Source organism: Theropithecus gelada, chromosome 1 (genome assembly GCF_003255815.1).
Source record: "Theropithecus gelada isolate Dixy chromosome 1, Tgel_1.0, whole genome shotgun sequence".
Taxonomy (NCBI): domain Eukaryota; kingdom Metazoa; phylum Chordata; class Mammalia; order Primates; family Cercopithecidae; genus Theropithecus; species Theropithecus gelada.
This window is the reverse complement of record NC_037668.1, coordinates 23,969,875-23,982,142: the sequence shown is the minus strand read 5'-3', so window position 1 is coordinate 23,982,142 and position 12,268 is coordinate 23,969,875. Positions and strand designations below refer to the sequence as shown.

The 12,268-nt window shown below is 37.2% G+C and overlaps 1 protein-coding gene across 1 annotated transcript; it reads right to left on the bottom strand.

Annotated features, from left to right (window-relative positions):
- Positions 1–3,630: 3,630 nt before the first annotated feature.
- LOC112604894 (olfactory receptor 10K1) lies at positions 3,631–4,689 on the bottom strand. Its single transcript, XM_025354409.1, has one exon. The coding sequence runs from the start codon at positions 4,615–4,617 to the stop codon at positions 3,676–3,678; it is 942 nt and encodes a 313-aa protein (XP_025210194.1). The 5' UTR covers positions 4,618–4,689; the 3' UTR covers positions 3,631–3,675.
- Positions 4,690–12,268: the final 7,579 nt, after the last annotated feature.

Here is a 12,268-nt window from a genome sequence, read left to right as displayed (position 1 = left end):
CGCCTGTAATCCCAGCTACTCAGGAGGCTGAGGCGAGAGAATTGCTTGAACCTGGGAGGCGGAGGTTGCAGTGAGCCGAGTTTGCACTATTGCACTCCAGCCTAGGTAATAGAGTGAGAGTCCATCTCAAAAGAAAAAAGAGATTAAAAAACAGAAAAAAATTAACTCCCAGAGGAGTAAACATGGAAAGCAGTGACTGCTGCTGCACATTTCCATGGGGCATTAAGAGAGATATGCACATGTCACTGTAAAGAAATATGGAAAATAAATATAAATTGGATTATGGAGGTCAATAACTACTTAGAGGTGGTTATGCTTGAGTGAAGTTTTGAAATCTGAGTAGTGGGTAGACAAATAATAAGAAATCACAAATTTTGGGAAAATGCATGTAAAGGTAAAGAGGCATGAAACAATGTATTTTATTGGAACAACAAGTACTTTGGTAAAATTTTTAACAAAGAGTTAAAATGTACCTTCAAATCTGTTAGGAACTATTGAAAGTTTTATAACCTGAGACATTATTTAATTAGATTTTTATTTTAGAAAGATGATGATGAAAATGATAATAAAAATCAACATTAAAATAGTACTCAGTATATGCCAGACAACTGTTGTTAAGTGTTTAACACATATTTTCTAATTTAACCATCACAACAACCCTAAGACTTCCCTGGCAGCAGTGTGAAGAATGGATTGGGGACCACAGGACTTGAAGTTTTTGCCGTAATCCAGAGAAAACAGGTAAAAATAGAAAAGGAATGTGATTGAGGAACTTTTAGCCAGTGGAATCTATAGTACACAATTGATGGTATGAGGATTAAAAAACAAAGTGGTGAAGATGACTTCCATGTGCTTGGCTTGGTTGCTAGGATGGATGGAGTTAATATGCACCAAGATAAGGCAAGAAGTTGGCAGAGCAAGATTGGGGGGGCATAAAATTGCAGGACAGTCATGGCCATTCATAAAACAGATATTTCTGTTATGCCAGGCACCATACAAGGAACTGGGTCACAACTGGTTATGTGTCTAATACATAAACCCATGTTGTCAGTAAATTCAAATTCATTCCAGAGAGAAAGCAGAAAAAGCATTTATGTTCCAAAAGCTCAGGTAATTGAAGTCAAAATAGACAAATGGAATTACATCAAACCAAAAAACTTCTGCACAGAAAAAGTAACAATCAAAAGAATAAAGAGACAGCCTATGTAATGAGAGAAAATATTTGCAAACCATATATCTGATAATGGGTTAACGTTCACAATATGTAAAGAACTTTAAAAACTCAATAGTAAAATAAGAAATAACCCAATTAGAAATGGGCAAAAAATCTGAATAGACATTTCCCAAGACATATAAATGGACAGTAGGTAGATGAAAAAATGCTCAACCCCACTCTTCATCACAAAATGCATATTAAAACCACAATGAGATACCACCTCACACCTGTTGGAATGGCTATTATCAAAAAGACAAAAGATGTAAAGTGTTAGGGAGGATCTGGAGAAAAGGGAGCCCCTACACACTGTTGACAGTTGTAAATTATTACAGCCATTATGGAAATCAGTAAGGCGGTTCCTCAAAACACTGAAAATAGAACTACCATATGATCTTGTAATTCCACTACTTGATGTATATCGATATAAAATCAGAATGTCAAAGAGACATCTGCGCTCCCATGTTTATGTAGCATTATTCACAATAGTCAAGGTGTGGAATCAACCTAAGAGTCTATTAATGAACAAATGTATTAGTCTGGTGCAGAAGTTATTGCAGTTTTTGCCATTAAAAGTAATGAAAAAAAAAACACAATTACTTTTGCATCAACCTAATATAAGTAAATGTGGTATACATACACAATAAAATATTATTCTGCCATGTGAAGAAAGAAGTCCTGTTTGCAATGACATGGATGAACCTGGATGATAGTACGCTAAGTGAAATAAACCAGGCACAGAAATACAAACACCATATGATCTCACACATATGTGGAATCTAAAAAACTCATAAAAGCAGAGAGAAGAATGTTGGTTACCACAGGCTGAAATTGGGTGAGCGGTTGAGGGGAGAGTTTTGAAGATGTTTGTCAAAGGGCACAAAATTTCAGTTAGATAAGAGAAATAATTTTAAAAGCTCTATTGCATATCATGGTGACTATAGTTAATACTAATGTATTATATACTTGAAAATTGCTAACAGTAGATTGTAAGTGTTCTCACCACAAACAAGTATATAAGCTAAAGGTATGTGTTAATTAACTTTATTTAGCCATTCTACAATACCTATGTATATCAAAATATCATGTTGTACACCATAAATATATATAATTTTACTTGTCAATTGAAAAGCATTTTTAAAACAGGATTTGTACAGGGTTTCTTTGCTTGTCTCCAACTCATCCAGTTCTTGCTTCAGGGGTTTTGTACACGTTGTTTCTTCTGTCTGAAAGGATATCCCCTTTACCTGATGACTTTACTCACCCTTCAGGTTACATGCAGGCTAACTGTCAGTTTCTCTGGGAAACCAACCCTATACCATTCAATCTAAATTAGGTTTATCTTAGTATTCTCTACTTTATCCCCTGCATGCACTTTTTCTTCAGGGAATCAACTTAAACTGGTAAAGTATTTTCCTCATTTTTCTGTTTACTGGAACTATCCTGAACCAGACAATAAGGTCTATGAGGGCAGAGACCACATTTATTGTGTTCATCACATTTATTTGTGTTGAAACAAGCAAATAATTGGTTAGCTTCAGAGTGTACAAGAAGGCATATAGAAAATGAAGAATAACAAAACTAGAAATGATAATACTGAAGAGGTAGGCAGAAACTAAATGATATATGCATGACTACGAAGGACTCTTGGCATTATCTTGTATGGCAAAGGGAGTCACTGGAGGGTTTTCCATGAGTTTTCTGGTCGTTCTAGGACTCTAGCCTTCTATTAATATTAACTCAAGCCCTTTGCTTGGAATTACTTGAGATATTCCAGCACGTAGGCAATGCTAGTAGCTTCCTTGAAGAGAGTAAATTAGTATGGTGTTTCAGGAACCAATGTGGGGGCTAAGACAAACTAGTATGTGAAGGATACATGTGTATCAGGGGGAGAACCATAAAGTGGAACAAAGGAAGAACAAAACCCCAAGTAAAGGCAAAGATATTTCAATATGTAGGTTCAGGAAATGAATCAGGAACAAAAAGGACCACCAAGATTTGTAGCAGAATGTGTGGGACCAAAGTTTTCTGCTGTCTTTAGGAAAAGAAAAGTATGGATAGATGGATTTCCTGCTTTTTTCCTTTTTTTCTTTTTTCTTTTTTTTTTGGATACATCTTTTCTTTCCTGATGTATCTAGGCTGTCTACTTCGAGACATAGCTCTCATCAGTTCGGCTTCATCTTTGCTCTCATATTAGTTTTTAAATTGTAATATTTAAAGCAGTAAAATATAATTAAATTTGTTATGGAACTGAGTGCTCTGTTCCCATATGTGATTAGTCTTGTTGAAGTATCATGGACAGTAGAAAGCCAGACTGTCTTAACTTCTGTGAGCCTCATTCCTCTCATATGTAACGTGTTCTTATGTTACAGTGGAGTTGAATAATTAAATGAAAAAAAATGTGTAAAAACACACAATTTGCCTGGCATGTACTAAGCATTAGCAGTTTAAAAAATGGCTCTTTAATTAAGAGGATATAAAGTTTGGCTGATTGTTCTTCGTAGGGCTGATTTGAATTCCTTATTTCTCAGACAATAAATCATTGGATTGAACAATGGGGTAAGGATGGTATATGACACAGATATTAGGGTGTCTTCCCTTAAAGAGTAATTGGTCTTGGGCCTTAAGTACATGAAAGAAGCACAATCATAGTGAACAGTTACCACAATGAGATGGGAGGTACAGGTAGAGAAGGTCTTGTATCTTCCAACGGAGGAAGGGATTTTTAGAATGGCAGAGATGATGCGGATGTAGGAGACTAGGATAAGTAGCAGAGGAATGACCAAAGCAAATACACCAAGCATGAATATGACCAGCTGACTGAGGCCAGAGTGCTGAGATGCCAGTTTAAGGACAGGCGAGATGTCACAGAAGAAGTGATGGAGCTGGTTGGAGGAGTGGAAGGGCAGATGAAATACTAGGAAGGTGGTGACCAGGAACACAGTGAAGCCACAGGCACAGGCAGCAGCCACTAGTCCCATACACATCCCATGTCCCATGAGCACTGAGTAGTGCCGTGGGTTACAGATGGCCATGTAGCAATCATAGCCCATGGTTGCCAGCAGGAAGGAGTGAGAGCAGCCAAGGAAGAGGAAAGAAAACATTTGGATGGCACAGCCAAGGAAAGAAATGGTCTTCTTCTGGGCCAGCAGGTCAACCAGCATCTTGGATACAATGACAAAGGTGTAGCAAGTCTCAGAGCAAGAGAAGATGGCAAGGAAGAAGTACATGGGAGTATGAAGGGCTCTGGCCAGCACAATGGTGGAAATGAAGATTGCATTGGTGCCCAGAGTGAACAGGTAGAGGAGCAGGAAGATAACAAAGAGCAGCTGCAGCAGCCTGGCCAGGGATGAGAAGCCGAGGAAGACGAACTCTCTCACTACAGTCTCATTGACCCGCTCCATGGAGAGCACTTCTACACAGGAGAGTCAGGGACAGAGGTAGAAACCAGGATCCAGAAAGGAGAGTGGAAATGTGCGGGAGATTTCACACAAAGTTTGCAGGTGGCAGGCATTTCCAGATATTTGATGAAATTCTTCATTCTCCCATTAAAATGTCTGCTAAAAGAAGAATTAGGCAAAATATGCAAAAGAATAACTGATAGCCAGTTTGGAGGCCTTCTCTAATGTGAAGAACAGGTTATCTCTCTGTCCAAGGATTAGGAAATATGCTAATAGTTTTCCCTCTAATGTAACATATAGATTATTGTTTTTGTTACTCACTATAAACCCAAGGCAACTCACTCTCCAAAGTGAAAAATGTTAACTTCAGCTACCTGAAGCTGATCAGAATGTAGAATGAAAGAATGAATAATGTTCAGACATAATGATGTGGACTTCAGTTTATCTAACCACGAAATGAGAAAGGAGAGAAAGTATTCCATGATCTCTAAGTAAAGGTGTGAGGACACATGTATTTATTGGGAACTTTTTATATCTCCAAGAGAACAATGATAAATACTATTGGAAGTTCCACAAGTTGAAACATTGAGTCAAGAGTGAAACAAAAAATAACATTAGCCGCATTAGCTGGATGTGGTGGCTCACACCTGTAATCCTAGCACTTTGAGAATCCAAGGTGGGTGGATTGCTTGAGGTCAGGGGTTCAAGACCAGCCTGGGCAACATGGCAAAAACTCGTCTTTACTAAAAGTACAAAAATTAGCCAGGTATGGCAGCACACGCCTGTAATCCCAGCTACTCGGGAAGCTGAGGCATGAGATTAACTTGAGCCCGGGAGACGCAGATTGTAGTGAGCCAAGATTACGCCACTGCACTCCAGACTGGGGGACACAGTGAGAATCTGTCTCAAAAAAGTAAAAATAAATAAATAAATAAATAAATAAATAAATAAATAAATAAAAATCACATTAGTACATTAGTCTAAAGAAAAAAAAATATTTTTTCAGGAAGAAAACAGTCACCAGGTGGTAAAGAGAGATGATTGACTTTGTGGCATTTTGTAACACATTTCACTTTTCCATGCTGAGATAACTTGGAGAAACTCAGAGAAATAAGAGTTTTGCAGAAATGACAGAGCTTGCCCCAGAGTGTGAGAGAAAATGGCACACTTGGGAATTTTGCCAGTTTCCCCTCTCCTGCTGTAAACCATAGGCTTTGTATCTTTTGTATATTGTTATATTAATAAGATTTCTTTGAACATTCTGCCACTAAAAATATTTTGCAAACTGCTATAACAAATTATTTCTAAAGTCATCTTAGGCCTAATTTTTTTTCATGGGAACATTTTTCAATAACCCAACCTAATAAATTTAAAAAGCACTACCTGGATAGAAAATCATCCAGTATGTCTTGCTGGTATCCAGTCTTCATTTATGTACTTCTGAAGTTACTACATCATTTTGCGTTGGGAAATTATGGCATCTGCTACCAGAATTTTGTTGCTATTACTTTTCTACTTTTCTATTCAATAGCAACTTTTTTTGTTTTCTGAACCCTAAATTATTTCATCAGACATTCCTGAAATTCTTTATATCTATTCATAGAATTTGGAGATGATTTTTCTTTCTTTCTTACTTACTAGAAACTGGTCCTAAAATTAGTTAATATAATTACTTATTTTAATAACATTAGTATAACTATAAAGATATTACTATTATACATAAACATAGAAAAAGTAAATACAATGTATTCCTCCGTATATATTTGTGTGTATGAGTGTGTGTGTGTATTAGTTATATGTTTTTATATACAGAAAGGTAAAAGTTTCCCTACATAATACCTCCTCCTGGACAAATTAATTCCTGTTTATTCAAAACAATGAGGAAATCTAAAATTACAGTCATTGCTTAGCCTTGCCTCATTGCTTTCCCAAAAGACTTTCATTTGAATCTTCTTTCAACTAATCAACCTCTAACCACCACTAGGCCCTCACTCGACTGAATATGATGAATAATATAGACCATGTAAGGTGGAATTCTCTGATTCTGAAGGAGTACCCGTATCCAACTGATACCAAAGAGAATTGTTTGGATTAATTTTTGCTAAGGCACATGAAGACAGCTGATTCTAGTCCAGTGGATTTTTATATAGTATTAATATAAATCCATAGCCTAAATGAATCATGTGATCGATGTAATTACCTTTTTATGATCTATGGATTCAGCTCCATGGTGCATCTGAGAAGGCAGCCCCCATCTGCTCAAGATGCCATTAGGGACCACCATAGTGTGTTGTCATCTGTACTGATAGAAAGACATAAGACCAGGAAAATAAAAATTCTCATCCTGCCAAATACCTTCAAGCTGTAAAATGAAGATGAAAGATTTTTAGGGTGATGTGAAAAGAATTAGGTTTCAGGTCTAGTATTATGTGACCTTAGATGAGGTACCTACCTTCAATATTTAGTTGGTTTTTTTTTTTTTAATTAAAGGGATAACATAAATAGTAATGGAACAAACTGTTGGGATACATGGGAGGCACTGAAGCAGAGGATCCCTGAACATTTTACAGAGGAATTTTGACTAAGATAGTATCTGAGTAGTATGACCCTTAGGAGCCTTTCTTGCTCAGAGAATCAAAGACTCTCCAGTTAAATGATCTCAAAATCCCCTTAATTGTGATATTTTAGAACCTATGAATAGAATTCAGGCTATGATCCTTGGAGATGGTACTTCAGTGTTTTATTTTTCTAATTCCTCAGATGCTCCACTGGGATTTTATGTAATCTGGATTAAAATAGAAACATAATACTTGAGGGTGCTGGGTTTCCCCAAAAGAAGGCAATCTACAGAGTTTTCACATGTAAAACTTTTAAGAAATACAAATGTTTATTTTTGTATTTAATATGTATTTTTGTATTTATTTTGTATTTGTATTTTTCTCTCAGTTAACTGAGAGAAATTATGTAGGCAACTTCAGATATTAAAGGAGTGGAATTTTTAACTTCTTAGATACAAATAAAAATCTTTAATTTCTCCAGATTGCCACATTAAAATGGAGTTTAAGTACTAGATTTCAATTAGACCTAAAAGCATACATCCAGGAGTACACAGCAGAAAGAGAAGCAGAATAGTGAGAAATGAGGGACAAGTGCAGTATCTGTTTCATTTAATCCATGCGTCCACCAATGAACAAAAAAGAGAAGTAGAGGAGGAAGGAAGAAAGGAAGGAAGGGAGGGAAGGAGGGAGGGAGGAAGGAAAAAAGGAAGGAAGGGAGGAAGGAAATTAGGAAATAAGGAAGGGAGGAAGGAAATAAGGAAGGAAGGAAGGGAGGAAGGAAATAAGGAAGAAAGGAAGGGAGGAAAGAAGAAAATAAGGAAGAAGGGAGGAAGGAAATAAGGAAGAAAGGAAGGGAGGAAAGAAGGAAATAAGCAAGGAAGGAAGGAAGGAAAGGAAAGGAAAAGAAAAAAGAAAATAAAATCTAGCTGTAAGAATGACCCAATATGATCATCGAGAACAATTCAGATTTTTTTTTTTTTTTTCAAACGGAGTCTCACTCTGTTGCCCAGGCTGGAGTGCAATGGCGTAGTCTTGGCTCACTGCAACCTCTGCCTCCCAGGTTCAAGCAATTCTCCTGCCTTAGCCTCCCAAGTAGCTGGGATTACAGGCACATGCCATCACGCCTGGCTAATTTTTGTATTTTTAGTAGAGACAGGGTTTCCCATGTTGGTCAGGCTAGTCTCAAACTCCCGACCTCAGGTGATTGGCCCGCCTTGGCCTCCCAAAGTGTTGGGATTATGGGGGGTGAGCCACCACACCTGGCCAAACTCAGAGCATTGTAAAGGTCATTCCCAGTCACTCTTAGTACCTTCAGTGAAAGGTAGCCTCTGATTCTCCTTTTTAACTCTGCTACTTACCAGAAATGCCATCAGTGATCTCCATGGGGTGCATAGAGAGAGGTTTTCTCAAACACTACTCATCATTCAAGTCCAGGCCCCACAAATCCCCAAACTAGGTCAATGTTCGCACTGCTCAGTAAGTACTTACATTGCTCTCTCCCTTCTAATTTAGAGAGAAGCAGCTATTCAGTATTTGGGAGTCTCCTGCCAAGTAGCATCAGAGCCACAGATCAGAGCCTGAGGAAATAACAGCAAATGAGAGGGAAGCTGCCTTGAGATAGAAACTCTCATCTGAATCAACAGAGCTAGCCTCTTCCATCTATCAGGACTCCCAGCTTCTCCAGATAAGTCACTATCTTCAGAAGTTCTGATCACCAACATGGGCTGTGGTTAATTAAAAGCAAGTACTGTAATCACTGGACTCCTGAGGTCTACTGCCCTGGAGCTGTTGTCTTGGGGCTAATTAGAAGTCAAGTTCATTTTGGAAAAAAATAATGTCACCAGTTTCTCAAAGGTGGCCTCAGTTGGGGAGCCTGGGGAGTTGAAGTCATGAGCATAATTGGTCCATGTATGCTTTGAAAGTTGAGTCCATTTGACAGTTGTGATGGATTCTGAAGGAGAGCCCACCACAATTAAGACTTACAGTGCAGCATTCCAACTGGAAAATTTTTATTGAATTTTAAGTCAGAAGACTGATATATTTGTCCAGTGATACTCAACTTCAGTGTTTCTAAGAATCAAAAGAGGGTTGAATTATATTTTCCAGGGCCCTGCCCCTAGAAACTCTAATTGAGAACTCTGAGATATTTTGCAAAAACCTAATATTGTAGTAAGTATACAAAATCTAGCTGAGCTCTATCATCAAATGGTGTGTTATCTTATGAATGCATTTTACCAGAATGACAAAATAATACAGAGTTGTGAATTTTGTTCAAGCTAATCTATAAAGCCAATATAATTCCAACCTAAATCACTACATAAATTTTGAAGTCACCCTGACAACCCAGATTTCCAAAATTTACACGAAATTGCAAAACAATTTTGTAAAGGGCAAGTAATATAGGCCCTCACTCTTCCTAGTAAAAACAATATGCTCTCGTAATAAAAAAGAGCATGCTATTGGTGCAGGAAGAAACAAGTAGTATAGAGACAGAAAGGAGAGCTGAGAAATTAATGTATGTGTATTTGGTTGTATGTACAATGTATGTGTATATTGTGTGAGAACTTGGTCTTTGGGAGAAGTGACCTCACAAGTCAGTGAGAGAATTATAATTATTTACTAAATTATACTAGGAAGCCTCTGTGTATTCCACCACTCAGAAGGAGGTGACCTGGTAGAATACGAAATGGTTTACTTGAGGTTCGGTTACTGCACAGCACCTAGTACAGCCTCATGTGTCTGCACAAAGCAGAATATACTCTGAACCAACAGCCAAAGGATTGTGTCCATTCCCTAATAACAAGAATGTGTAAGTCTGAGAACCGATGTAAGGGGAGATGAAATGATTCCTTCTGTTATTACTCCTAATGACTTACATGCATAAGTTTGAGCTTTGTGGATTAGAAGTGTTATTTCACAAAAGAGCGTTACTTCCACCAGCAAACACAAAAATGGAGATTGAGATGGCCCCTTGGCCACTTCTGTCTACTTTGTCCTTCTGTGCCAGTAATCTACAGACAGAAATGAATCCTGGTTTTTTTTTGTTTTTTTTTTTTTTTTAAATGAAAAAATAGGGTGTTACTGCTATACTACCAAGGCAGAAAAGAGTATGTCTAGAATCTAGATGCTCTAGGGCATTTTTTGTTACTTCATATATAAAGACAAAATTTAACAGAAGACTAAAACAACCTAATTTAGGCAGTCACTAATGGTTCGAGCCCTTCAGAAATGTTGGGGGATGAGATGAGTTCAAAAGAATACAAATAGGTGAAATTTTTAAAAATAATAAACGTCAGTGATAGTCACGTTTACTTACAGAAACAAGGATTGCAGTAGCTGTTTTATTTTACTGCTTGCTTTATTATGTATATATGTGTATGTTGATCATTTTCCCACCTTGTCTTAACCTACCAGTGTATATAAGGTGTGTTGATGGTACAAAACATTATAATTCCATCTACAAAGAAAAGGCTATCAAATAATAATTTATTAACTTGTGGAACTCTGTTTCATTTTTAGAGATAAATGTGGGTACCTCTTTATGTGAGATGTATTTGCATTATGTTCATTATTACTGTTTGGAAATTTAAACATCAACAGAAGGATGTGTATGGATGGTGAATACCTAGGAGGGAAACCTGTGTTGACTATATTTTACTGATACTTAGTATCATACTTACACTTCTAAGTTCTCTGTACCACAATGTAGGAATAAAAATTCTGGAAATCCTGAGATCCATTTTCCATATCACCTTGCCAAAAGGGTTTTATGAAAAAGGAGCATTCATGAAATATGTGGATGCAGAAGAGGGAAGCCAGTTGTTTGGGGCAACATGATATGCCAGCACTTATCAGATGACAGATGTGGACTTTAGCACTTCACGTTCAGATTTCCTGAGAATCATCCATCAGTACCGCAGCAGCCAAGACCATCTGGGAGGGCTTCCTGTGATCCTTGCAATTCAGAAAATCAAGAACAGCTTTCCTGACATTTATTCTCCTAATCTTCCACTGCATACACAAGCCTCTATTTTCTCTATCAAATCTATTATTTTAAATTCCTAGACTCTCAAAAAGTAACAGTATATAAACCTACCTCAATCTTAGCAATAGATGCTGGAGTTTTGATTTTTCTTGTCTATATTTGGAATAACTTTATAAATGCCATTTTATTAATTTTTATAAATTTCTCAAAGTTTGGGTAAATGAAATAGTTTTTTGAAAAATTGCACATTACCCACAAAATGAAATTGCTGAATGAAAATATATTCTTATTTCAAATTTTAATATGCATTGTGTTGGCACATAATCTCCACAAAGGTTATAAAACTTACACTTTCATTAACAATATGTGAAGATGCCAATTTCTCCATAATGTATATGATGTTACTTTTTTTTTAAATTTATTTATTATTATTATACTTTAAGTTGTAGGGTACATGTGCATAACGTGCAGGTTTGTTACATATGTATACTTGTGCCATGTTGGTCTGCTGCACCCATCAACTCGTCATTTACATCAGGTATAACTCCCAATGCAATCCCTCCCCCCTCCCCCCTCCCCATGATAGGCCCCGGTGTGTGATGTTCCCCTTCCTGAGTCCAAGTGATCTCATTGTTCAGTTCCCACCTATGAGTGAGAACATGCGGTGTTTGGTTTTCTGTTCTTGTGATAGTTTGCTAAGAATGATGGTTTCCAGCTGCATCCATGTCCCTACAAAGGACGCAAACTCATCCTTTTTTATGGCTGCATAGTATTCCATGGTGTATATGTGCCACATTTTCTTAATCCAATCTGTCGCTGATGGACATTTGGGTTGATTCCAAATCTTTGCTATTGTGAATAGTGCTGCAATAAACATACGTGTGCATGTGTCTTTATAGCAGCATAATTTATAATCCTTTGGGTATATCCCCAGTAATGGGATGGCTGGGTCATATGGTACATCTAGTTCTAGATCCTTGAGGAATCGCCATACTGTTTTCCATAATGGTTGAACTAGTTTACAATCCCACCAACAGTGTAAAAGTGTTCCTATTTCTCCACATCCTCTCCAGCACCTGTTGTTTCCTGACTTTTGAATGATCGCCATTCT

What these genes read in the sequence shown, in the direction of transcription:
- LOC112604894 (XM_025354409.1), bottom strand. Translation starts at nt 4,617, where the DNA reads ATGGAGCGGGTCAATGAGACTGTAGTGAGAGAGTTCGTCTTCCTCGGC.